The sequence below is a fragment of the Elephas maximus genome, chromosome 21 (genome assembly GCF_024166365.1).
Source record: "Elephas maximus indicus isolate mEleMax1 chromosome 21, mEleMax1 primary haplotype, whole genome shotgun sequence".
NCBI classification, from domain to species: domain Eukaryota; kingdom Metazoa; phylum Chordata; class Mammalia; order Proboscidea; family Elephantidae; genus Elephas; species Elephas maximus.
The window spans coordinates 65,819,539-65,847,503 of record NC_064839.1 but is presented as its reverse complement, the minus strand read 5'-3'; the positions used below and the strand labels follow the sequence as shown (position 1 = coordinate 65,847,503).

General features: G+C 39.2%; 1 protein-coding gene across 3 annotated transcripts in view; it reads left to right on the top strand.

Annotated features, from left to right (window-relative positions):
* The window catches only part of MFAP3L (microfibril associated protein 3 like), a 333,301-nt gene that overhangs the window by 46,903 nt on the left and 258,433 nt on the right, over positions 1 to 27,965 (top strand). For 2 of the 3 annotated variants that reach the window (XM_049864836.1, XM_049864835.1), the window contains one exon: positions 49 to 7,473. In XM_049864836.1, the coding sequence (XP_049720793.1) occupies positions 49 to 980 (932 nt within the window). In that variant the 3' untranslated portion in view covers positions 981 to 7,473. Of the gene's footprint in view, positions 1 to 48; positions 7,474 to 27,965 lie in introns of those variants that run through there. The other variant, XR_007514726.1, reaches the window with a different exon arrangement.

Sequence of the window (27,965 nt, the reverse complement as noted above, 5' to 3'; positions counted from 1 at the left end):
GCGGGAGTTGTATGTCCTTGGTTGAATCCTCTCCTCTCCCTCTGACAGGAAAATGGCAGATGCACGACAGCGGCCTCCTGAACATCACCAAGGTGTCGTTTTCAGACCGAGGTAAATACACATGTGTCGCTTCTAACATCTACGGCACTGTGAACAACACAGTGACCCTGAGAGTCATCTTCACCTCCGGAGACATGGGCGTCTACTACATGATCGTCTGCCTTGTGGCCTTCACCATCGTCATGATCCTCAACATCACCCGCCTGTGCATGATGAGCAGCCACCTGAAGAAGACTGAGAAAGCCATCAACGAGTTCTTTAGGACAGAAGGTGCAGAGAAGCTGCAAAAGGCATTCGAGATCGCCAAGCGGATCCCCATCATCACCTCAGCCAAAACGTTAGAGCTCGCCAAAGTCACCCAGTTCAAAACCATGGAATTTGCCCGCTATATTGAAGAGCTGGCTAGGAGTGTGCCTCTGCCTCCTCTCATTATGAACTGCAGGACGATTATGGAGGAAATCATGGAAGTGGTTGGGCTGGAGGAGCAGGGGCAGAATTTTGTGAGACATACTCCGGAAGGCCAGGAGACCCCCGACAGGGATGAGGTTTACACAATCCCAAACTCTCTGAAGCGCAGCGACTCTCCCACCGCCGACTCAGACGCCTCATCCCTACACGAACAGCCTCAGCAGATTGCCATCAAGGTGTCTGTCCACCCACAATCCAAAAAAGATCACGTGGATGACCAAGAGGGTGTGCAGTTTGAAGTGAAAGATGAAGAGGAAACCGAACCATCAGCCGAACATTCCCCAGAAACTGCAGAACCTTCCACAGATATAACATCTACAGAGCTAACGTCTGAAGAACCAACACCTGTTGAGGTACTGGATAGAGTATTGCCACCAGCTCACCTGGAAACTACAGAGCCAGCAGTGGTGCATGACAGAAACACCTGCATTATTTATGAAAGCCATGTCTAATCACAACTCTGAAAAGCTATGCATATCAAGAAAATCAGGGGCTGCTCCTTGTAATAACAGTTGTAGTACGTACTTGCCGCTAAGCCTTACCAGGAGACTCTCGTCCACTAGGCAGGAGTGATGCCATCTTAAAAGGGGAAACACCTGTGTGCAGTTTACGTGACTGGAATTTCCCCAGTAGTGAAGGGTATGAGAAACATCAGGGTACAGGATTGATAATGCTGACAAAAGATGTCTGTTCACGTAACACGAATCATACAGGCTATTCTCTGCCAAATTCCTTAGTTGGTGATGCCTTTTTGCAAAGAGTACACTACTGTAAGATATTCTGAGTTCAAGAGCCCTGTCCAGTGCACACTGCATTGCTTTCCTTTTAAAAATGATTAAGTCTCCTACAATAGCAAATGCACGTTCGTGGGTTCGTCGCACTTTCTTCTCAGTTTTCCTTACTTTCACTGTTCCCTTGTATTGGAGTAGCTGTTATATTAATATTAATTGCCTTTTCTGGCTTAGTCATCTTTGTCATTTTTGTCCTTATTTTGCCCTAGAACATTTACCTCAGAGGCTTTGCTATCAGTCACCACTACCAGGGCTGATACCTGCAAGTCATTTGTAATGTTCCAAAATAGTTACTAGGCTCATTTTGTTTGTTTGTTTGTTTGTTTGTTTATTTGTTTCCCAGGCCTATTTTGATACATTGCTTTTTTTGTTTCCAATGAAGCTGCTATTGTGAAACTGAGAGAAAAAAAAAAATTTTTTTTTTTTTTTTTGGCCCAGGAAATAGCACTTTAATAGCCAAATAAAAATGCGTTTACTTGTCCAGTTCTGGGAGCCTTTGGTGAGTTCAGCTGAGGTGTGGAGGTTTATGGTAAAAGGCTCCATACACCACCTATGTTACACATGAAAACTGCTGTTTACATTTAAGTAACATCATCCTCCAAACAAAGACTTATTCTTTACCTGGAAAATGTGTTGCTTCCAAAGACAGAAGTGTTTGATGAGTTCCAGTAAGTTACAGAATACGGGCTTCCCAGAAGGGCTTGCAGGAACCAGTATGCCCCTGAGCAACTCAAACGTGATTTGGGACGGCAGATATAAGGATGTGTGAAGTCGTATACCCAGGTCCCCTTTTGTGAACTGTGAAGCCAACTTGTTGGTCCTTAAAGGGGAGCGTAAAGGCATAGAGAACTGTACCATCAAATTTCATGCCGAAATTATTGAATTATTATTCAGGCCCACAAGAAAGCAGCTATATGCAAGGCAGCATGATGATATAGCGAGAAGACAAAACTACTCATCCAGAGGCTTAATACCTTCCACAACTGTGCCAGTAATCAGCTGCCTGGCTTTGGGCAAGTCTGGGCCTCAGTTTCCTCACCCATAAGAGAGGGCAGACTGGATGAGTGCTGAGCACCATTTAAACGATCTCGCGCTCTCACAGAACCAAACTGTTGTATCATCCTTGCTCTCTTTCGCAGTTACTTGGAAGACGTTCATCCCTGGGTTTGCCTAATGTTCTCATGCTGCATTACTTATTAAAATAGAACACATCCATTTCAAAAAATCATGGCATTTTAAACAAGTGGGTTACCCTCCCCCACCCCCCAAAAAACTATCAGGACCACTTCCATTAAGGGATTTAATGGTGGCAAGAATGAGGGACATTTCATTTTCATTTATGAGCAGGAGATACAATAACTGTGAAGTAGTCCTCAAGTTCTCAGGGTCACGGCCACAGGGAGGGACAGATCATGATGGAGGTTATGCAGGGCACTTTGGTGATAAGGAAGTAGATTCAGATGTGTACTCCTCACTCAGTCACTGTCGGGGTGAGTGACCTGGGACAACTATTTTTTCCCTCCCTGGGGTTTAATCTTTGTCATCTGTAAAATATGCAGGTTGTACCTGATGGGCCAGAAGATCTCTTCTAGCTCAGACATTTAGTTTTATGGAAAGCTTAGAGAGCTGACGGCGAAGTGGTTAAGAGCTCAGCTGTTAACCAAAGGGTGGGCAGTTCAAATCCACCAGGTGCTCCTTGGAAACCCTGTGGGGCAGTTCTACTCTGTCCTATAGGGTTGCCATGAGTCAGAATCGACTCAACGGCAATGGGTTTGGTTTGGTTTGGGTTTGGGAAGCTTGTAATCTCCCACGGTGGCCCCCATTGAGACAAGCCCTTTTGGGAGCAAAAATGGGTACAAGACTGGATGTGTTTGCTGTCCAAACATTACAGCAAATGTATCTGGCTCTGTAACTTAGTGGGACTGGGCTTTACTGCAGAGGTAACCTTATAGATAACTGGTGTGACAGGTCCCTGGGTGGTACAAATGGTTTGCACACAGTTACCACCCTGGTGGAACAGTGGTTAAGAGCTTGGCTGCTAACCAAAAGGCTGGCAGTTCAAATCCACCAGCTGCTCCTTGAAAACCTTATAGGGCAATTCTGCTCTGTCCTATGAGGTCGCTATGGGTTGGAACCGACTCAGTGGCAATGGTTTTTTGTTTTTGTTTTTGTGATAGGCAATCTTACAGGCATGGAATTTGATTAGACCTTTCTTGACAGGGAATGAACTGTTGGGATCAGTTAGAAATGTCTTGGATGGTCACTTAAAGAAATTAGTAGTGAGCAATCAAGAGAAACTGCAAATCCTGTTTGAATTCTCTGGACCACGATTGCATGTATTTGGGTTGCAGGAAGTTTTATCTCCAGGTCTTAGAATATAAATGTTTTCCAATTGTGATGGAGGTCAACAAAATCTCACCATGGATCTATACGTCCAAAGCAGCAGCAGGGACTTACGAGGCTTGTTTGGCCATATTGTGTGTAGTTTTCCCCGTTTTGTTGAGTTCTCATTCCACCCAAACCCATGTGCAGAGTTCCCAGAAAAGAAGTGCATGTAGGCATTCGTTCTGTCTAGACATTGATTAGGGAGCAATACTAAGCTAAAACTGGCATATTTTTTACGAAGCAGAAGCAGAAATACATGACCAAAGAATGTTTCCAGATTGGTTTTCGCTTCTGTAGACTGGGGTGGGAGGAAAGGGCACACATAGATTCTCAAAGTATTTTCTCCTTAAGGCATCAAAATGCTTTTGATATAATAATAGCCAGCTGAAAGGGAGATTGTCTTATAAAGGGGATTTCTCTTTCCAGAAATTCTATACTCTTCCTTTCCATCTGATAGCTTTTTTTTTAAAAAAAAAAAAAAAAACAAGGGAGGCCCTCCTGCCGCATATGAAATGCAGAAGACATCGTGACTTTCAGCTGAATTTTCAAAAGACACGGTGAACTGTTAAGCTTCGTAGAAATCATAGAAGTATGACTGTAGCTGTGTGTGTCCGTGTGTGAGAGAGAGAGAGAGAGAGACTTAATTTGGACAGTTTTAAAACCTTAACACTAATCCCAAACTATGCCCTTTGGGTTCTATGAAGTCATTCTTAAAATGAAACCATTTCTGGTTTCTGAGTCATCCCATTCATATCTCTAGTGATTTTTTTTTCCTTGACGTTCTGAAAATGATTCAGCTGTGTGTGTATATTTGATTCACTTATATTAACTGTAAGCTCGGATGGTATTTATTCTAAATGGAAAAACACAGAATTTTATACTGAAAATCTATGTAATTTATAATGGTTTCATTTTATATATTATATTTTCATATCTTTAGGGCACATCTACTACTATTCTCATCTTTTTGTATATCATACTTGGCAAAAAGAAATACTAATACTTGACTAAGGAGCCCTGGTGGCACAGTGGTTAAAACGCTTGGCTGCTAATTAAAAGGTCTGCAATTTGAACCCACCAGCCGCTCCACGGAAGAAAGACATGGCAGTCTGCTTCCGTAAAGATTGGCAGCCTTGGAAACCCTATGGGGCAGTTTTCCTCTGCCTATAGGGTCGCTCTGAGTCAGAAATGACTCGACGGCAGTGGGGGAATACTTGACGAAAATCTCTAGGAACCAAATGTGGTCTGTAACATATAGAAATTTCTAAAAATACCTGAATGTTATCATTCATCGCAAGCATTGTTGTGCTGTCGTTACATCTGTAACGGTTTGTCTCAGATGTTTATGGGCATTCCTTTTTCAAGACTAAGACTAAATTTCAAGGCCTGACATCCCACACTGTGGATTCTGGAATCCTCTTTCCTTCATTATGGTTTTATTTGTTTCATTTTGAATTGTAGAAGTTTGCAAACTTCCCTTTGAAGGGCAAATGTGAGACATCAAGAAAGCAACTTTATGGAAAGACTGAATTTCACTGGCTTTGTACATTATTTTCAAGGACTGAAAACATGCTTGAATTGTTATTTGTTGGTGATCTAGGATCTGTACCTGGCTCTTTGGCACACTCTAAGAAGAAAATGTAAGGTACGAAGAATATTTGCATGTTCTGGACAGGAACGCTCTGCATGTTCTGCAGCCCACACGAACCAGCTTACCTGCAGACACGCCAGTCTCAGCCACTGGAGAAGACATGTTAGGAAGGCACATCGGACGCTTCTCATCACATGTATTGAAATACAGGTCGCATCAGTGCTCAGTGCTGAAACTCTTAATTGGCAGTCCCTGCCATCCCGTTAACTAAGGGTAGTTTTCTCAGTACTTCGTTTGGTAAGAAGAAAATGGCACCTTTGGCTTATCTTTCAAAGACTGTCTTTTCTCAGCACAGCTCAGCTACTGTCCTGTACCTGGCTTCACACATCCCTTTGGCAATCCTTTAAGATATAAACCCTGTTTCTATTCTTGATACTAATTTAAACTATTGATTATCTTTAAATACCTACCAAATCTCATCATATATTCACACATCTTTTGAGCATCTGTTATCCTCAAGATATTAATCACTTTTACTTTCAGTATTCATTTAAATATTCTTCAGTAGATCACAGAGTTTATTTCCCTAATGGCTTTGTATGGTTACCACAGTGATTAGCCAGGTTTGGATTAAACAAATCAGTGATGGGGGAAAAAAACAAATACAACACAATTGCTTATTATATTTTCCAAAGGATCAAGTGTTCATCTGTTATGCAAGAAAATATTACATGAGGGTGATAATGGTATTTAATGAGATTTTTTAGAGACGGAGTTTATAAAGGGGCAAATACTAAGAATGTCACGATTGAAATTGAAGCTAGACAATATGAAAATAGAAAGCAAATAATTCTAAGAATATTCTAGCGTAAATTATTTTTTATTTGACTAATAGTAGTAAAAGCTTTCAAATGTGTCTCTCAGATACCATGAAGCTGCTAACTGTGAGTTAGGGGCAAAGAAAACCCTTGCTTTTATGCTTGGTTTGCTGTATTTCAGTAATTCTGGGTGTCCTTTGTTAAAACTGGAAAATGAAAACATTTATCTGGGAAGAAATGTCAAACTGATGATTTTTGTGAACTATAAACTGTTCACTTTTTAAAAATAATTTAAAGATGTAAACAAATGCCTAATATTTAAGTTGATGTTACAGCCAAAAAAAAGTGATCCATCTTGTACTTTTAATTGTTGCTTTAATAAAGGGTTTGCGCAGGTGCATGGAGTGTGTGTTGTGTCCCACCTGAAGGGCATGCAATTGTGGCCTGATTTACCTTTTCCAGCAACATGGAACCTGAAGTCATTTCTTGTCCCTGCATAGTGTATCTGTGGTATTAAGAGGAAAACGAAATAATTTTTATGTAAAACTACAAAACCTTTTCCAAATCCAGCAGGCTTAACTCCCTCCTGACAAATTTTATGGCAATTTATTTTTATCTATATCGAGAAATAATTTTTTAGCGCATAACATCAAGCTTGCTCTAGAGAATCCAAAAGACCAGGGAACTCACATACCAGAACATTCCACAGGGAGAAACACTAGTAGCAGAATTGCTATGAAGCACGTTACCCAAACCCAGTGCCGTGAAACACGTTAAAAACGTTAGAGGACTCCAAATCCAAGTCAAGTCCAAGAATGTGCTTAGTAGGTTTCTTTGGTAATAGGAAACTGAAAGCTGAATTCTTCTTAGGTAGGATGAGATATGGGAAGTGTCAATGAACCAAGAGAAAAATACTTTCAAATGGAAAAGTAAAGACAAACGAAAAAGGCAGAAAGTCCGTGTTTTACTGTAGACAGAAGAAGCAAATAAAACAGCTGAGTGAGTTATACAATAAACTCTACATATAATCATCCATAGGTTCCCTCAAACAAAGAAGGGTTTAAGAGAAACACGTTCACATTAATGGAAAAATTAGCACTTTTGTCATCATAAAAAAGGGAAGTTTCATCCTGACTGGGAAATGTTGGCTGGTCCAGATTATCAAGATACGGAACAAACAGTGCTAATTTGTTTTTTTGTTGTAGGTTTTGGAATGCCATGTTCTGCATGGGCCTTAATCAAGGAGCTAGGTAAGGCTTAATGTTAGTTTGAGTGTTATCGAAGAAGTGAATTGTCTCACAGTTGGAAAATAAGTGCCAGGGTATCTGGTTTACAAATCTTTTCTACACTATCCCTAATAAATAGTAGTTCAACTCTGCTTGAAAATATCTGATAATGAAGAGATCATCACCTCACGCAGTAGTATATTCTGTTGTTGATGGGTTTTAAGTACTAAGTCAAAACCTTAAAAGTGCTACCCAACTGGTCCTTGTTGGGCCAGCTGGAGCTGAAAGCATGAGTACATCCTGCCACAGGAACGTTATCTTCTTCACTGTCAATGCAAAACTGAAATTATGACAGTACTCCCGATATACTACTATGTTAATTGTATGCCATGTGGTGCACACCCTTTTGCATAAACGATGTCTGCTAATAGGAATGTCGGGACAGAAGTTGGGTGCATCAGCTATTTCCCCTGCCCTGAGATGCTCTGAGCCTATAAGACCAAACCAAACCTGTTGCCATCGAGTCAATTCCAACTTGTAGCAACCCAATAGGACAGAGTAAAACAGCCCCATATGGTCTCCAAGGAGCGGCTGGTGGATTTGAACTGCTGACCTCTTGGTTAGCAGCTGAGCTCTGAACCACTGTGCACCAGGGCTCCATAGTGCATTAAGTAGATGACTAAATGAATGAAAGCATAGGTTTATTGCCTCAGTAGACTACCCTGTTTTTGAAGACCATTAGAATCGACATCCTGGACATAGGTAATTTTAAATAGTAATTGAATTATAGAAAAATTATAGCTGACATAAATTGCATTTACCCTATTAGGTAAAATGAAGACACCAAGGGTAGGATAACAATTTCCCTGTGATATTAAATAACTTTAAAAATATATATGAATGAAGGTTGATACAGAATATGTATTTTTCAAAACCAAATTTCTCACTACCCCTGTATTTTCTACCTCCAGCCCAGTGTTCATTGGGGTTACATGGGGTCACCATGAGTTGGAATCCACTCAGTGACAACAAACAACAGCCCAATGTTCATTGAAAAGGCAAGTTATTTTGGTGAGCACTTGGAACTGACTAAACAGAGCAGACTTTATTAAAACTGACTCATGTTTTAAAGTTGATTATGAAATAGGAATCCCAGTAGACATAAAAAAAAAAAATTATCTGAGCATAGAACTCTAACAAAATTAGGGGGCTTTTTGTTGTTCACTGTAAGAACTGTACAGCACCTATTTCCTCAACATTTCTTTTTTGACTCATATAAAGCTGGTGTGTATTAAAAACCCCATTGCCACTGAGTCAATTCTGACTCATAGCGACTATATAGGACAGACTAGAACTGCCTCATAGAGTTTCCAGGGAGTGGCTGCTAGATTCGAACTGCCAACCTTTTTTAACAGCCATAGCTCTTAACCACCAAGCCACTAGAGACCCCTAAAGTGATCAGTGCCTCTGGTTTTAAGCAAAAGAAGGCCTGATTCTTATGTGTGCTTGTGCTACAGATTTCTAGACATTCGGTGATGTGAACAAAGTTTGTCTCAAAGCTGTAAGAGGATTCATAATCCTAAGCATCAAGATTTTTACCTATAATGAAAAAAAGACAAATTTACCTGAAGGTGGTAAAGTTACTCTGTAACAGCTCTACACATTGCGGTCATTGTTGAATGTTGTTTTTTATTCTCTTGCCTGCTAAGATTACCTCAGCTACTTGCACAATATAAAATACTGTGGTCATAGAATGGATTCCGTGAGAAAATTCATCTGCCATGTAGTAGACACTTTTATCAGCTTAATATAAAACAGGTAAATTTTAATGTTGGTCATGTCTGAAACTATTTTAAACTGAAACATTACCAAAAACTGTGACTGAGTGTTATATTTGTAAGAATTTCTTCATATAATGAAGAAAAAAATTTGAGAGCTTTAAGATACCTCAGAAGAATGTAATTGCTTGGTCTTACACTATTTTGTAGGAATAAAGTGAAATGACAATGAATATAGAGAATCTGTGATTCTTAATTTTTTTTAATGCTCAAAATACAAGTTTCAGTATCAACTCACCCTAAATTCTTTGTCTTCACAATAATTTTTGAGATACGTTGATATTTCTGAAACCCTGCCAGATCCTGAAGAAATGCCAAATTTAAAAACTATATTATTCTTGGATCTTGCTATTGCGTATTACTTTTTCTCATTCCAGAATAGATTTGAGGTGATAGAGTTAAATATATTTTTATATTCTAAGAATTCTTTGAAGTTTAGGGAGTTTGCAAAAACCAAACCAAAATTACAATAGATACTAAAGGGAGTCCTCTGGTTAGAAAATCAATAATACCAGATAACAACCCATGACTAGAACACAAGATAGAGCAACCAGATATCAACCCAAATATGGTAGTCACAAAAATAAATCAAAGCTAAACACTCAAAACAGATTAACAGAGATATCATTATGTAAAAGATGACAACATTAAAATGAAAAAGAGAGCCTAAAAAAATGTAGTTATACTCATTCTATAAAGCCACCATATCCCTGATACCAAAACCAGGTAAAGACATCACAAAAAAAGAAAATTACAGACCTATATCCCTCATGAACATAGATGCAAAAATCCTCAACAAAATTCTAGCCAATAGAATTCAACAACATATCAAAAAAATAATCCACCATGACCAAGTGGGATTTATACCAGGTATGCAAGGCTGGTTTAATATTAGAAAAACCATTAATGTAATCCACCATATAAATAAAACAAAAGACAAAAACCACATGATCTTATCCATTGATGCAGAAAAGGCATTTGGCAAATGCCAACAAATGTCCAACACCCATTTATGATAAAAACTCTCACCAAAATAGGATTTGAAGGAAAATTCCTCAACATAATAAAGGGCATCTATACAAAGCCAACAGCCAACATCACTCTAAATGGAGAGAGCCTGAAAGCATTTCCCTTGAGAACGGGAACCAGACAAGGATGCCCTTTATCACCACTCTTATTCAACATTGTGCTAGAGGTTCTAGCCAGAGCAATTAGGCTAGACAAAGAAATAAAGGGCATCCAGATTGGCAAGGAGGAAGTAAAATTATCTCTATTGGCAGATGACATGATCTTATACACAGAAAACCCTAAGGAATCCTCCAGAAAACTACTGAAACTAATAGAAGAGTTTGGCAGAGTCTCAGGTTATAAGATAAACATACAAAAATCACTTGGATTCCTCTACATCAACAAAAAGAACATCAAAGAGGAAATCACCAAATCAATACCATTCACAGTAGGCCCCAAGAAGATAAAATACTTAGGAATAAATCTTACCAAAGATGTAAAAGACCTATACAAAGAAAACTACAAAGTACTACTACAAGAAACTAAAAAGGACCTACTTAAGTGGAAAAACATACCTTGCTCATGGATAGGAAGACTTAACATAGTAAAGATGTCTATTCTACCAAAAGCCATCTATACATACAATGCACTTCCGATCCAAATTCCAATGTCATTTTTTAATGTGATGGAGAAACAAATCACCAACTTCATATGGAAGGGAAAGAAGCCTCGGATAAGTAAAGCATTACTGAAAAAGAAGAAGAAAGTGGGAGGCCTCACTCTACCTGATTTCAGAAGCTATTATACAGCCACAGTAGTCAAAACAGCCTGGTACTGGTACAACAACAGGCACATAGACCAATGGAACAGAATTGAGACCCCAGATATAAATCCATCCACATATGAGCAGCTGATATTTGACAAAAGCCCAGTGTCAGTTAACTGGGGAAAAGATAGTCTTTTTAACAAATGGTGCTGGCATAACTGGATATCCATTTGCAAAAAAATGAAACAGGACCCATACCTCACACCATGCATAAAAACTAACCCCAAATGGATCAAAGACCTAAACTTAAAGACTAAAACGATAAAGATCATGGAAGAAAAAATAGGGACGTTAGGAGCCCTAATACAAGGCATAAACAGAATACAAAACATTACCAAAAATGACGAAGAGAAACCAGATAACTGGGAGCTCCTAAAAATCAAACACCTATGCTCATCTAAAGACTTCACCAAAAGAGTAAAAAGACCACCTACAGACTGGGAAAGAATTTTCAGCCATGACATCTCTGACCAGCGCCTGATCTCTAAAATCTATATGATTCTGTCAAAACTCAACCACAAAAAGACAAACAACCCAATCAAGAAGTGGGCAAAGGATATGAACACGCACTTCACTAAAGAAGATATTCAGGCAGCTAACAGATACATGAGAAAATGCTCTCGATCATTAGCCATTAGAGAAATGCAAATTAAAACTACCATGAGATTCCATCTCACTCCAACAAGGCTGGCATTAATCCAAAAAACACAAAATAATAAATGTTGGAGAGGCTGCGGAGAGATTGGAATTCTTATACACTGCTGGTGGGAATGTAAAATGGTACAACCACTTTGGAAATCTATCTGGCGTTATCTTAAACAGTTAGAAATAGAACTACCATACAACCCAGAAATCCCACTCCTCGGAATATACCCTAGAGAAATAAGAGCCTTCACACAAACAGATATATGCACACCCATGTTTATTGCAGCTCTGTTTACAATAGCAAAAAGCTGGAAGCAACCAAGGTGTCCATCAACGGATGAATGGTTAAATAAATTGTGGTATATTCACACAATGGAATACTACGCATCGATAAAGAACAGTGATGAATCTGTGAAACATTTCATAGCACGGAGGAACCTGGAAGGCATTATGCTGAGCGAAATTAGTCAGAAGCAAAAGGACAAATATTGTATAAGACCACTATTATAAGATCTTGAGAAATAGTATAAACTGAGAAGAACACATACTTTTGTGGTTACGAGGGGGGGAGGGAGGGTGGGAGAGGGTTTTTTACTGATTAGTTAGTAGATAAGAACTACTTTAGGTGAAGGCAAGGACAATACTCATACATGGAAGGTCAGCTCAACTGGAGTGGACCAAAAGCAAAGAAGTTCCCGGGATAAACTGAATGCTTCAAAGGTCAGCGGAGCAAGGGCGGGGGTTTGGGGTCTATGGTTTAAGGGGACTTCTAAGTCAATTGGCAAAATAATTCTATTATGAAAACATTCTGCATCCCACTTTGAAATGTGGCGTCTGGGGTCTTAAATGCTAACAAGCAGCCATCTAAGATGCATCAATTGGTCTCAACCCACCTGGATCAAAGGAGAATGAAGAACACCAAGGTCACACGATAACTATGAGCCCAAGAGACAGAAAGGGCCACATGAACCAGAGACTTACATCATCCTGAGACCAGAAGAACTAGTTGGTGCCCAGCCACAATCGATGACTGCCCTGACAGGGAGCACAACAGAGAATCCCTGAGGGAGGAGGAGATCAGTGGGATGCAGACCCCAAATTCTCACAAAAAGACCATACTTAATGGTCTGACTGAGACTAGAGGAATCCCGGCGGTCATGGTCCCCAGACCTTCTGTTGGCCCAGGACAGGAACCATTCCCGAAGACAACTCATCTGACATGGAAGCGACTGGACAGTAGTTAGGAGAGAGATGCTAATGAAGAGTGAGCTAATTTGTATCAGGTGGACACTTGAGACTGTGTTGGCATCTCCTGTCTGGAGCGGGGATGGAAGGGTAGAGAGGGTTAGAAGCTGGCAAAATTGTCAAGAAAGGAGAGACTGGAAGGGCTGACTCATTAGGGGGAGAGCAAGTGGGAGTATGGAGTAAGGTGTATATAAACTTATATGTGACAGACTGACTTGATTTGTAAACGTTCACTTGAAGCTCAATAAAAATTAAAAAAAAATGTAGTTACAGATCTTTCATATGGAGACGAAGTCAAGGCAATATAAAGAAATAAAAGATTGGTTTAAACTTAGAAAAATAGGGATAAATATTAAGATAACCACAAAAGAAACTAACAATCCTACATATCAAAATAAAAAATAAGAAAAACATAAAAAGACTCAGCAAATACAAAACAACAATGAAAAAGAGGAAAAGAAAATATGTTAAAAAAAATGATTCAGCACAGAAAATTAAGTGGAACAAAAAACCTGTCAACAACACACAAAAAAGACATCAGAATGACAGCACTAAACTCATAAAAAAAAAAGAGTCTTCTTTTTCTTTTTTTTAACCTATCAATAATTATGCTGAATGTAAATGGACTAAATGCACCAATAAAGAGACAGAGAGTGGCAGAATGGATAAAGAAAACATGATCCGTCTATATGCTGCTGCTTATAAGACACACATCTTAGACTCAAAGACACAAACTAAAACTTAAACGATGGAAAAAAATATATCAAGCAACCAACAATCAAAAAAGAGCGCAAGTGGCAATAGCAATCTCCAGCAAAACAGACTTTAAAGTAAAATCCACCACAAGGATAAGAAAGGATGCTATATAATGATTAAAGGGCCAATACACCAGGAGGACATAACCATAATAAATGTTTACGCACCCAACAACAGAGTTCCAAAATACATTAAAAAAAAAAAAAAATCTCTAACAGCATTGAGAAGAGAGATAGCTCCATAATAATAGTAGGAGACTTCAACACACCACTTTCGGTGAAGGACAGGACATCCAGAAAGAAGCTCAATAAAGACACGGAAGATCTGAATGCCACAATCAACCAACTTGACCTCATAGATGTATACAGAATGTTCCACCCACCAGCAGCCAACTATACTTTCTTTTCCAATGCGCATGGAATATTTTCCAGAATAGAGCACATATTAGGTCATAAAGCAACACTGAACAGAATCCAAAGCATTGAAATATTACAAAACATCTTTTCTGAGCATAAGGCCATAAAAGTAGAAATCAATAACAGAAAAAGCAAGGAAAAAAAAAAATCAAACACATGGAAATTGAACACCTTGCTCAAAAACTACTGGTTTATAGAAGAAAGTAAAGATGGTATAAAGAAATTCATAGAATCAAATGAGTATGGAAACACATCCTACCAGAACCTTTGGGACACAGCAAAAGCAGTGTTTAGAGGTCAACTTTTAGCAATAAATGCAAACACTGCAAAATATAAAAGGGCCAAGATCAAAACATTAACCCTACACCTCAGACAAATTGAAAGAGCAGCAAAAGAAGCCCTCGGGCACCAGAAGAAAGCAAATAATAAAAATTAGAGCAGAATTAAATGAAACAGAGAATAGAAAAACAATTAAAAGAGTTAACAAGACCAAAAGCTGTTTTTTTGAAAAGATTAACAAAGTCAATAAACCATTGGCCAAACTGACAAAAGAAAAAGAGGAGAGGAAGCAAATAACCCAAATAAGAAATGAGATGGGCGGTATCACAACAGACCCAACTGAAATTAAAAGAATCATAACAGAATACTATGAAAAACTGTACTCTAACAAATATGAAAACCTAGAGGAGATGGACAAATTTCTAGAAACACACTACCTACCTAAACTAACACAGACAGAGGTAGAACTACAGAAACCTATAACAAAAGAAGAGACTGAGAAGGTAATTTAGACACTCCCAACAAAGAAAAGCCCCGGCCCTGATGGCTTCAGTGGAGAAATCTACCAAGTTTTCAGAGAAGAGTTAACACCGCCACTACTAAAGGTATTTCAGAACATAGAAAAGGATGGAATACTCCCAAACTCATTCTGTGAAGCCCGCATATCCCTGATACCAAAACCAAATAAAGATACAACAAAAAAAGAAAATTACAGACCAATATCTCTTATGAACTTAGACACTAAAATCCTCAACAAAATTCCAGCCAACAGAATTCAACATATCAAAAAAATTCATCACAACCAACCGAGATTCATACCAGGTATGCAGGGATGGCTCAACATTAGAAAAGCAATCAATGTAATCCATCGTATAAATAAAACAAAAGACAAGAACAACATGATATTATCAATTGACGCAGAAAAGACATTTGACACAGTTAACACCCATTCAGGATTGAAAATCTCAGCAAAATAGGAATAGAAGGGGAATTCCTCAACATAATAAAGTGGGTTTATACAAAGCCAAGAGCCAACATCGTCTTAAATGGAGAGAGCCTGAAAGCATTCCCCTTGAGAATGGGAACCAGACAAGGATACCCTTTATCACCACTCTTATTCAACATTGTGCTGGAGGTCCTAGCCAGAGCAATTAGGGTAGAAAAAGAAATAAAGCACATCCAGATTGGTAAAGAAGAAGTAAAATTATCTCTATTGGCAGATGACATGATCTTATACACAGAAAACCCTTAAGGATCCACAAGAAAACTACTGCAACTAATAGAAGAGTTCAGCAAAGTATCAGCATACAAGATAAACAAAAATCAGTTGGATTCGTCTACACTAACAAAGATTACGTCAAAGAGGAAATCACCAAATCAATGCCATTTACAATAGCCCCCAAGGAGATTAAAAAACTTAGAAATAAATCTAACCAGAGACGTAAAAGACCCATAAAAGAAAACTACAAGACGCTACTGCAAGAAACTAAAAGAGACCTACAAAAGTGGAAAAATATACCTTGCTCATGGATAGGAAGACTCAACATTGTGAAAATGTCTATTCTACCCAAGGCAATCTATAGATACAATGCAATCCCCATCCAAATTCCAATGGCATTTTTTAATGAGGTGAAGAAACAAATCACCAACTTCATTTGGAAAGGAAAAGAGGCCCTGGGTAAGTAAAGCATTACTGAAGAAGAAGAAAAAAGTGGGAAGCCTCACACTACCTGATTTTAGAACCTATTATACCACCACAGTAGTCAAGACAGTCTGGTTTATGTACAGTAACAGACACATAGACCAATGGAACAGAATTGAGAATCCAGACATAAATCTATCCACATAGGTGCAGCTGATATTTGACAAAGGCCCAAAGTTTGTTAAATGGGGAAAAAAACAGTCTCCTTAACAAATGGTGCTAGCATAACTGGATATCCCTCTGCAAAAAAAAGAAACAAGACCCATACCTCACACCATGCACAAAAACTAACTCAAAATGGATCAAAGACCTAAATATAAAATCTAAAAGGATAAAGATCATGGACGAAAAAATAGGGACAATGCTAGGTGCCCTAATACATGGCAAAAACAGTATACAAAACATTACTAACAATGCACAAACACCAGAAGAGAAACTAGATAACTGGGAGCTCCTAAAAATCAAACATTTATGCTCATCCAAAGACTTCACCAAAAGAGTAAAAAGACAACCTATGACCTGGGAAAAAAATTTTGGCTATGACAAATCTAATCAGGGTCTAATCTCTAAAATCTACAAGATACTGCAAAACCTCAACAACAAAAAGACAAATAACCTAAGTAAAAAATGGGCAAAGGATCTGAACAGACACTTCACCAAAGAAAACATTCAGGCAGCTAACAGATATATGAGGAAATGCTCATGATCATTACCTATTAGAGAAATGCAAATCAAAACTACAATGAGATACTATCTCACTCCAACGAGGCTATCATTAATCCAAAAAAACACAAAATAATACATGTTGGAGAGGTTGTGAAGGGACTGGAACACTTTTACACTGCTGGTGGGAGTGTAAAATGGTACGACCACTTTGGAAATCAACTTGGTGCTTCCTTAGCAAGCTAGCAATAGAGGTACCATGGGATCCAGCAGTCCCACTCCTTGAAATATATCCTAGAGAAATAAGAGCCCTCACACAAACAGATATAAGCACATCCATGTTCACTGTAGCACTGTTTACAATAGCAAAAAGATGAAAACAACCAAGGTGCCCATCAAGGAATGAATGGATAAACAAATTATGGTATATTCACACAATGGAATACTATGCAACGAAAAAGAACAATGATGAATCCTTGAAACATCTCATAACATGGAGGAATCTGGAAGGCATTATGCTGAGTGAAATTAGTCAGTTGCAAAAGGACATATATGAGACCACTATTAAACGAACTCAATAAAAGGTTTAAACACAGAAGAAAACATTCTTTGGTGGTTATGATGGTGGGGAGGGAGGGAGATGGGTATTCACTAACCAGATAGTAAAAAAAAATTTTTTGTTTTTTTTTTTAGATAGTAGACAAGAATTATTCTAGGTGAAGAGAAGGACAACACACAGTACAGGGGGATTCAGCACAACTGGACTAAACCAAAAGCTAAAAAGTTTCCTGAATACAACCAAGCACTTCAAGGGACAGAGTAGCAGGGGCGGGGGCCTGGGGACCATGGTTTCAGGGGACATCTAGGTCAATGGGCATAACAAAGTTTATTAAGAAAATGTTCTGCATCCCACCTTGGTGAGTGGCGTCTGGGGTCTTAAAAGCTAGCAAGCAGCTGTCTAAGAGGTATCAACTGGTCCCAACCCACCTGGACCCAAGGAGAATGAAGAACACCAAAGACACAATGAAAATATGAGCCCAAGAGGCAGAAAAGGCCACATAAACCAGAGACTCCAACCTGAGACTGGAAAAACGAGATGGTGCCCAGCTACTACCAATAACTGCCCAGACAGGGAACACAACAGAGACTCCCTGATAGAGCAGGAGAAAAGTGGGGTGCAGAACTCAAATTCTAGTAAAAAGACCAGGCTTAATGGTCTGACTGAGACTAGAGGGACCCCAGAAGACGTGGCCCCTGGACTCTCTATTAGCTCAAAACTGAAACCGTTTCCAAAGCCAACTCTTCAGACAGAGATTAGACTGGATTATAAAACGAAATCACGCTAGTGAGGAGTCAGCTTCTTAGCTCAAGTAGCTATATGAGACTAACTGGGCAGCTCCTGTCCGGAGGTGAGATGAGAAGGCAGAGGGGGACAGGAGCTGGCTGAATGGACATGGGAAATACGGAGTGGAGAGGAGGCGTGTGCTGTCACATTATAGGGAGAGTAGCTAGGGTCACTGAACAATGTGTGTGTAAGTTTTTGAATGAGAAACTGACTTGCATTGTAAACTTCCACTTAAAGCACAATAAAAAAAGTCAAAAAAATAAAGTTAAAAAAAAAGAATTATTTGAAATTGATAATCCCTGTTGCATATAAATTCAGTAAATCTCAGTAACCAGACAACTTTATCAATTGAATATTCCACTCCCAGTTGTATTTGAATAAATGAGAGATTTACAGTATGATTATAAAAGCAGATCACTGGCTACTCTCTATATTTTTTTCTCACCTGTAGTTTAAAGTGGGACACTATGCTATAAGAATAAAACACGGTTATGCTTGCTCACAAACAGAATGCATAGTGGAGGGCAGGATGTGAGAACAAATCAAATAGGCAACCAATTTTCCTCCAAGTCCTCACAGATGGGTTTGGATTTTCCTTTTTAAACTTTTTTCATTATGAGATTTTTAAATCACCTCAATTTAATAATCAATACAGATATAGAATTATAAGCCATCAGACTTTTTTCCTTCTTCATTACATATTTACATTCACCAGCATAGGAAAATTCCAATATAGTCATGATTTTCTTGTTTGTGTGAGATCGAAAAACAGGATGGCTGTGCTTTATGGCACCTAATTTCAATTTGGTCCGTTATCCAAACATGAAATTCTCATTCCGGTTGAAAGCAAAAATGTATATGTACCCACTGTGATGGGTGAATCTTGACTACTGTGGTGAACTTAGGGTTTCCTTGTATGATGCACGTGTGAATTTTATCTAAGTACTCTGAGCCTGGATCATATAACACATTTTTAATTAGATTTCTTATTTTGAAATAATTGTGGATTCATATGCACTTGTAAGAAATGTTGTGGAGAAATTTACCTACTTTTCCCCAATGGTAACATCTTGCGAAACTATATCACACTATCACAATCAGGATATGGACATTGATACAATCCATCAACCTTTTTTCATATTTTCCAATTTTATATGTACCCATTTGTGTGTGTGTTCTATACATTTTTATCACATGACTAAGTCATGTATTTACCACAAGATCCAGAACAAAGATCCCTCATGGTGCCCTTTTATAACCACACCTCCGTCCCACCCCTAGAACATTTTTCTAATCAGTAAATTCTTCTTGATTAGGTAACTGACGTTTATCTGGAGCCAACAATAGTTAACTGTGTTTTTCCATAAAATGTGCCATCTATCCATTTCTTGAAGCCTGATTTCTGTCACATTGGAATGACTTGTACAGTGAAGACAAAGAGGAGGTTTCTGAAACAAAGGAAGAGAGATATTCACGCATGTGAAATCCTAGAAAACCCTGGAGAAGTAGGGGACCTGAAGCAGCAATAGGACACAGCCTTCTGGTAAAAGAGCTCTTGGACATCAAATTCACATCCTAAACTTTTACAGACAAGAGATGCAGATGATGGAACACAGTCATGGTTTCTACATATCTTTAAGTCTCAAAGAAAGAGTCTCCAAGTATCTAAAATGTCTAGTATCACTATCATTCCAGAAGTTCCAAAACTGACGCCATAGAGTGGTGGACAGAAGATCATGGGTAAAGACTCCTACAGCCTCCTTGATGGTGGTGCATACCGTGTTACCCCTGCATTCTTCTCCCTTGGATAAGGCAGGAGTAAGTATTAAATGCCTAGCACCTAGGCAATAACGAGTTATCTATTAATGGTGCTGTTATATTAAGAAAGCATTAAGGGCCTTGGTAAAAACTTAACGCAACTCACCATCCCAAGTATTGAAATTAAGACAACTGGCCACAGAGCTGAGAGAAAAAACCCTCAGCTCAAACTCCAAAGAAGACGGCAGGAGGCAGATTTCTGGATGAGGTCATGTGAGGAGTGCAGAGAGGCTGTTATTTGAAGCCACTGAAATGCCACCATGAAAGATTCATTCCTTCAGAGTAACATTTTTCTCATACTATGCAAATACCCTGAGCCTATAAAGACAATTAGCCCCTCTTGAGTTTTATTAATGTATAGTACGAATTGGTTTAATCCTATGACTATCTAAAACCGGCAGAAATACGAGTGCTAAGGGGGCAGGAGCTGAAGAGGATAGAGGAGAGGGATGAGTGATGTCAATTCCCCCAGCTGGAGATCTTGGGCAGCCAGAAAGCACCATGAATACAGACCTGGGGAGCATGGGAGGAGTTGTATAAGGGAAGCATGAGAAAACTGAAAAATAACTTCTACTTCATACCGTTACCCAGCCTAGCCATGCCCAGGGAAGAGTGAATTTTTTAAATATGGCAAACACTGTATATATCAGCTTATGTAAATTCATCATTAAAATGGAAAATGATATTCATTACCTAATTTCTAGTCAAGAAATTCCTCTAGTTTTAGTCCTGGTCATTTCCTCAATGACACAAATGCTTAAATCATTTTGGTCTAAGCTAATTTGGGTCCTGTTATAAAAATCAAGTTGTTGAATCATTTCCAGGAAATGATTCAACAACTTGGTTTTTATAACAGTTAAATCATTTCAAAGAAATGATTCCCAACGATGGTGGAGGGCAAGATTAAGCATCCTTATTTGTTCTAAGTGTGATGTATTAATTAGGACACTTTATTCCCATCAAGCTCAAAGATGTTCTTAATAGCCATGTTGCCACAGAACATTGCTATTCTGAATTTTCCCCCTCAAAACTCAAGACTATAAACAAAATGAGGTACTTACAGACAGTGCAATACTATACAATGATAAAGAATAATGATGAGTCTGCAGAACATAACATGGATGAACCTGGAGGACAATATGCTGAGTGAAATAAGTCAATCACAAAAGGACAAATATGATATGATACCACTCTGATAAAAAGTCAAGAATAGGTTTACACACAGCAACATTCTTTGATGGTAACCAGGAATGGGAGGGGCAAGGAGGGAGAATCACTTGCTAGACAGTAGGCATGTGTTGATTTCGGTGAAGGGAAAGGCAATACACAATATGGGGGAAGTCAGCACAACATGACCAGGGTAAATGAAGACACTGAGAGGTCTGCAAGAATAAAGGACAACTACTGTGGTAAATATTATAACACATACAATTCTGTAACAATAATAGTAACAGCCAAAAATTTGTGAGCGGTTACACAGGTAGTTACGTATGCTGTCTGGGTGTGGGAGGGCATATGGGAGTACCCTCACGTGCATATATAGGTATAGTTGTGGGCATATATATATATATATCTGTGTGTACTGCATATATACTCATATATATAATAGAACACATGGGGGCACAGTTATGGAAACTTCTTAGAGATATCCAAACACCTCATGGGACTGAGATACCGGACTTGAAGGCTAAGGACCATAGTCTCAGGGAACATCTAAGCCAACTGGCATAACATAGTTTGTTAAGGATAATGTCCTACATCCTACTTTGGTGAGTACTGTCTGGGGTCTTAAAAGCTCGCGAGCAGCCATCTAAGGTACAGCTATTGGTCTACTCCTGACTGGAGCAAAGGAGAGTGAAGGAAACCAAAGACTCAAGGAAGCAATTAGTCTACTGGACTAGTGGCCCACATGAATCACAGCCTCCTCTAGTCTGAGACTAGAAGAACTAGATGGTGCCCAACTACCCCTACTAACCACTCTTCCCAGGGACACAATAGAAGGTCCCAGTTAGAATGGGAGAAAAATGCAGAGCAAAACTCAAATTTATAAAAAAAAGACCAGTCTTACTGGACTGATAGAGACTGGAGGAACCCTGAGATTATCATCCTAAGACACCCTTTTAACCTGGAACTGAAGCCACTCCCAGAAGTTACCTTTCAACCAAATAATAGATTGGCCTATAAAATAAACAATAACATCCATAAGGAATGTGCTTCTTGGAACAACCAACAATAGGAGACCAAATGGGCAACATTTGCCCAAAAGCAAAGATGAGAAGGCAAGGAGGGGCAGGGAAACTGAAGGGATAGAAACAGGGAGACAGGGTGGAAGTGGGTAGTATGCTGCCACATTGTGGGGATAGCAACCAATGTGACGGGAACAATTTGTGTATGAATTGTTGAATGAGAAACTAATTTGCTATGTAAGCATTCACCTAAGACACCAAAAAACGTTTAAAAAAATAAACTCAGGACTAGGCATAGAAATTGTACACCATGCTTGAACCATGGCTTTCAGTTTAATTCTGAACTAAACTTTGTTTTCTTTTCTCTGCTCGTGACATATTTCACAGTCTTACAAAATCATTTATATTCATTTACCAAAAACAGGATAAAACATTTCCCATCCTTTCTGTATCAAAAAGCATTTAGATAAAGCCAAGTAAACCCTTAAGTCTTTTTGTTTTCCCCTCCATAATAGTACACACCCATGTTCCTCTCTTGAGCAGCTTAAGCTCAAGTGAAAGATGGTTCCATGTTCTAAAGAATAAAATATTTAATTTTTCCAAGGCCATAACATCAGTTACCATCGAGTCAGCTCCAACTCATGACGACCCCATCTGCGTCAGAGCAGAACTGTGCTCCATGGGTTTTCAGTGGCTGATTTTGGGGAAGTAGGTCACCAGGCCTTTCTTCTGATGCGTCTCTGGGTGGACTCAAACCTGTAACCTTTAGGTTAGCAGCTGAGCTTGTTAACTGTTTGTACCACCCAAGGACTCCAAGACCATAATAGCAAGTCCACAATAGATTGTACAGCTACTAGACTGAGCTCTGTAAAGACAAGAATCACATCCCACAGTGCTTCCCAGAGAAACGTAATTCTGGCCTTTAGTAAATGTTAATTAAATAAAAACAAATATGTCCTCCAGCTAATTAGGGTTTATTGAAATTGGATTAAATGTCTTCATTCATAGGGCCCTGTGAAAGTTAAAAAGTAAATGTTGAAGAATCTCTTTGCACTTAAAAGGGCACTTGTACAGACCTCTAACCCCAGGATGGTTTTTTCAGGTGGATTTCCTTTTTCTGGGTAGATTTCCTTTTTCCAGAACAGAATATAACTTTACATTTTTTCCCATTTTTTTTCTTTGCCACTTTAAACCAATATTTGAAAGGAATATTTAAAAGGCTTATGTCCACCCTGGTTCTGTCATGGTAAGACAGTTTTCTACAATTAGAACTCTACAGTGTACTCACGAGAAAAAAATTCTGACATTGAAATTACTTCTGTGTCATTATATGTCACGTTCTCTGCAAGCACTTTACAGTCACTGTGGAGGATCGAGCAAAATAAAACCACATCCTTTCTGCAGTGCAGGTATTGGCAGAGACAACAAATGCGTCCGAGGTAGAGTTTAATACACTAACTGTCTGGAGTGTCCTGTTTTTGTTCTAGTTTTTGTTTACCTCACAAAAAACAAGACAAAGTTCTAAGCAAGTGGGAGGAGGGAGTAAGATGTATGTAAACTTACGTGTGACAGACTGATTGGATTTTTAAATGTTCACTTGAAGCTTAATAAAAATTAATTAAAAAAAAAAGTTAGATCTGATCAAAAAAAAAAAAAAAAACAAGACAAAGTTCTAGTGAAAAATAGGGTTGGAGAATCTGGCTCCCAGGCCCTATACTTCTTGTTCTTAGTTGCCATCAGGATGGCTCCCACCCATAGCAACCTTATGTATAACAGAAAGAAACGCTGCCCAGTCCTGCACCATCTTCGTCATTGTTGGAATGTTTGAGTCCATTGTCGTTGCTATTGTATCAGTCCATCTCATTGAGGGTTTTCCTCATTTTTGCTGATCCTCCACTTTACCAAACACGATGTCCAACTCTAGCAACTGGTCTTTCCTGATGACATGTCCAAAGTCTGCAAGCTGAAGTCTTGCCAATTTTGTTTCTAAGCATTCTGACTGTATTACTTTTAAGGCTGATTTGTTCATTCTTCTAACAGTCCATGGTATATTCAGTACTTTTCACTGACACTTCAATTTGAATGTGTCAATTCTTCTTCTGTCTTCCTTTTTCATTGTCCAGCTTTAGCACACATATGAGGCAATTCAAAAGACCCTACACTACCTCCTCCTTAATCTTCGCCAAGGCAGATGCCTCTTTCTCCACAGATCTGAGAAGGCTCCCCAAACAGCTGATGAATTTAAATCTTCCTTTCCTAAATGATAAGGTAAGGAGCCCTGGGGGTGCAGTGATTAAGAACTCAGCTGCTAACTGAGAGGCTGGTGGTCCAAACCTACCACCTGCTCCATAGGACAAAGATATGGCAGTCTGCTCATGTAATTACAGCTTTGCAAACCATATGTGGCCATTCTACTCTGTCCTGTAGGGTCACTATAAATCAGAATCAACTCGATGACACACAACAATAACAAATGATCAGGTGTTTATCTTCCCATATTTGCTTTCAAACAGGGTAGCACTGCACCTAGACCTTGTCACAGGAGCAGAACATGCAACTCATATGTTAAGTAAGGGAATTATTTCAAGATTGAGAAGAGAGAGGGGATATAAACCCAATAACAACATACCAGTTTAAATGTATTGGCTCCCAAATCCTGAGTCAGTGCGTTCCAGTGTTGTCTACACACGTTCCACTGTATACTGTACACTGACCCTGCATGGGGAGACCAAGGACTTCAGCTTGCTGCTGCTTTATTTTCTCAAGGAGTTACCACTTCCTCCTCTTCCTGCTCCCTCAGATAAGTCCAGTTTCCCCCTCCCTTTTTATGCCTGTCTCTCTTGGTCTTGTTATGGTACAGGCTGGACCAGTCATCTGGTGTTGGCCTCAGTCCCCCATGGATAATGAATATCATGTTTTCCTCCTATCTCACAATTAGCCAGATGCTCCCAGGTAGGCTAGTGCTCAAATCTAGACAGTCAACAACTGAATATACCCTAGACAATACTACCTTTTACTGGTTCTCATATTTCTGCCATAATTATCTCTGGTCACCTCAGCCATTCTTAGTCATCCTGTGCATCTGCCAACACACGTAAACATGTCCAAACATTAACTGTTTTTCAATGCTTTGGATTAACTTTTCCACCATATTGTACAAGGACCTTTGAAAGATAAGCCTGCACTGGCATAATTCCACCTCTTTTTCTAAACTTCAGAACTAACCAGGCCTCGTTCACCTCCACTAACCTGATTCCTCCCTACTGTCTGGCTCCCTGGACCTCACAAACTTATTCTCCCCTTCTTGAGCCTACTGTCCACCACCATCAGCCTCCTCTGAGAACATCAGTTCTTCCTGCCAGTCATCTTTGTTCTCAGGACATTGAGCAAACCCCTCTTGGAGCTTCAAACTTTTGGGCCCTGAATCATTCCCCAATGACATTAAATGCTTAGGTACCCATTGGGCCTACTTCGCCCCTCACACCTGCACATCTGTTCATGTGTTTGCATGTACAGACTTTCATGTCCTCATGATCTATTCTGATCATTTTCAAAAACTAACTATGGAAAATCAAAAGAACTCCAAATACTAACAGCATTCTTTAATGAGATGGAAAAACTAATTGCCAGCTTTATATGGAAAGGAAAGATACCTGGAGAAGCAAAGCATCACTGAAGAAAAAGAACAAAGTAGGAGTCCTCACACTACCTGATTTCAGAACCTACTATACAGCCACGGTAGTCAAAACAGCCAGGTACTGGTACACCAACAGACGCATAGATCAATGGAACAGAATTGAGAACCCAGGTGTAAATCCATCCATCTATGGTCAACTGATCCATTAAATGAGAAAAAGACAGTCTTTTTAACAAGTGGTGCTAGCAAACTGGATGACCATCTATAAAAAGATTAAACAGGACTCATACCTCACACCATATACATAAACTAACTCAAAATGGATCAAAAACCTAAATATAAAACCTAAAATTATAAAGATCATGGAAGAAAAAAATAGGCAAAATGCGAGGGGCCCTAATACATGGCACAAAGAGAATATAAACCGTAACAAACAATGCACAAACACCAGAAGAGAAACGGGATAACTGGGAGCTCCTAAAAATTAAACACTTATGCTCATCAAAAGATGTCACCAAAAGAGTAAAAAGAGAACCTACAGCCTGGGAAAGAAATTTTGGCTCTGATATATCCATCAAGGGTCTAATCTCTAAACACTTCAATAACAAAAAGACAAATAATCCAATTAAAAAATGGGCAAAGGATATGAACAGACATTTCACCAAAGAAGACAGTCAGGCAGCTATGACCCATGAGGAAATGCTCGCAATCATTAGCCATTCCAAACCAAACCCCTTGCCGTCAAGTTGACTCTGAGTCGTAAAACCATAATGAGATACTATTGCACCCCAACCTTACTGGCAGTAATCAAAAAAACAAAATAACAAATGTTGGAGAGGTTGTGGGAAGATTGGAGCTCTTATGCACTGCTGGTGGGAATGTAAAATGGTACAAGCACTATAGAAAACGATATGGCACCTCATTAAAAACCTAGAAATAGAAATACCATACAATCCAGCAATCCCACTTCTAGGAATATATCTTAGAGAAGTAAGAGCCATCATATGAATAGACATATGCACACCCATGTTTACTGCAGCATTATTCACAATAGCAAAAAGATGGAAACAACCCAAGGTGCCCATCAGCAGATGAATGGACAAATTATGGAATACTGGGCAACAATAAAGAACAATGAGGAATTCTCAAAACATCCCACAACATGGATGAATCTGGAGGGCACTATGCTGAGTGAAATAAGTCAGTCACAAAAGGACAAATATTATATGAGACCACTGTTATAAAAACCTAAGAAAAGGCTTACACACACACACACACTCACACACACACAAAATCTTTGATGGTTATAAGGGAGGGGAGGGATAAGAAGGGGAAATCACTAACTAGATAGTAGACAAGTGTTAACTTTGGTGAAGGGAAAGACAACACTCAATATAGGAGATGTCAGCACAACTTGACCAAGGCAAAGCCATAGAAGCTTCCTAGAAACATCTAAACACCTTGAGGGACTGATTTACTGGAGACCATTGTCTCGGGGGACACCTGGTCAACTGGCATTAAGTTCATAAAGAAAATGTTCTATATCCTACTTTGATGAGTAGCATCTGGGGTCTTAAAAGCTTTCGAGTAGCTATCTAAAATACATCTATTGGTCCCATCCTGTTCGAAACAAGAATGAAAAAAACCAAAGACACTAGGAAAATATAAGTCCAAAGGACGAATGGACCACACGAACCACGGCCCCACCAGCCCAGAAGAATTAGATGGTGCCTGGCTACCACCACCGATCGCTCTGACAGGGATCACAACAGAGGGTCACAGACAAGGTGGGAGAAAAACATAGAACGAAATTCAAATTCACACAAAAAAAGCCCAGACTTACTGGTCTGACAGATACTGGAGGAACCCCCGAGACTACGGCCCCTGGACACCCTGCTAACTCAGAACTGAAGCAACTCCTGAAATCCACCTTTCAGCCAAAGATTAGACACGTCTATAAAACAAAGTTGTTTTTTTTTTTTTTATAAAACAAAGAGTACAGGTGAGGAACGCGTTTCTTAGTTCAGTCAACGATACGAGACCAAATATTCAACACCTGCCCAGGAGCAAAGATGAGAAGGCAGGAAGAGGGACAGGAAAACTGGAGGAATGAACATGGAGAACCTGGGTGGAAAGGGAAAGGGGGAGAGTGCTGACACATGGCGGGGACTGCAACCAATGTCAGAAAACAATTTGTGTACAACTTTTTGAATGAGAAACTAATTTGTGCTGTAAACTTTCACCTAAAAAACAAGAGAATTA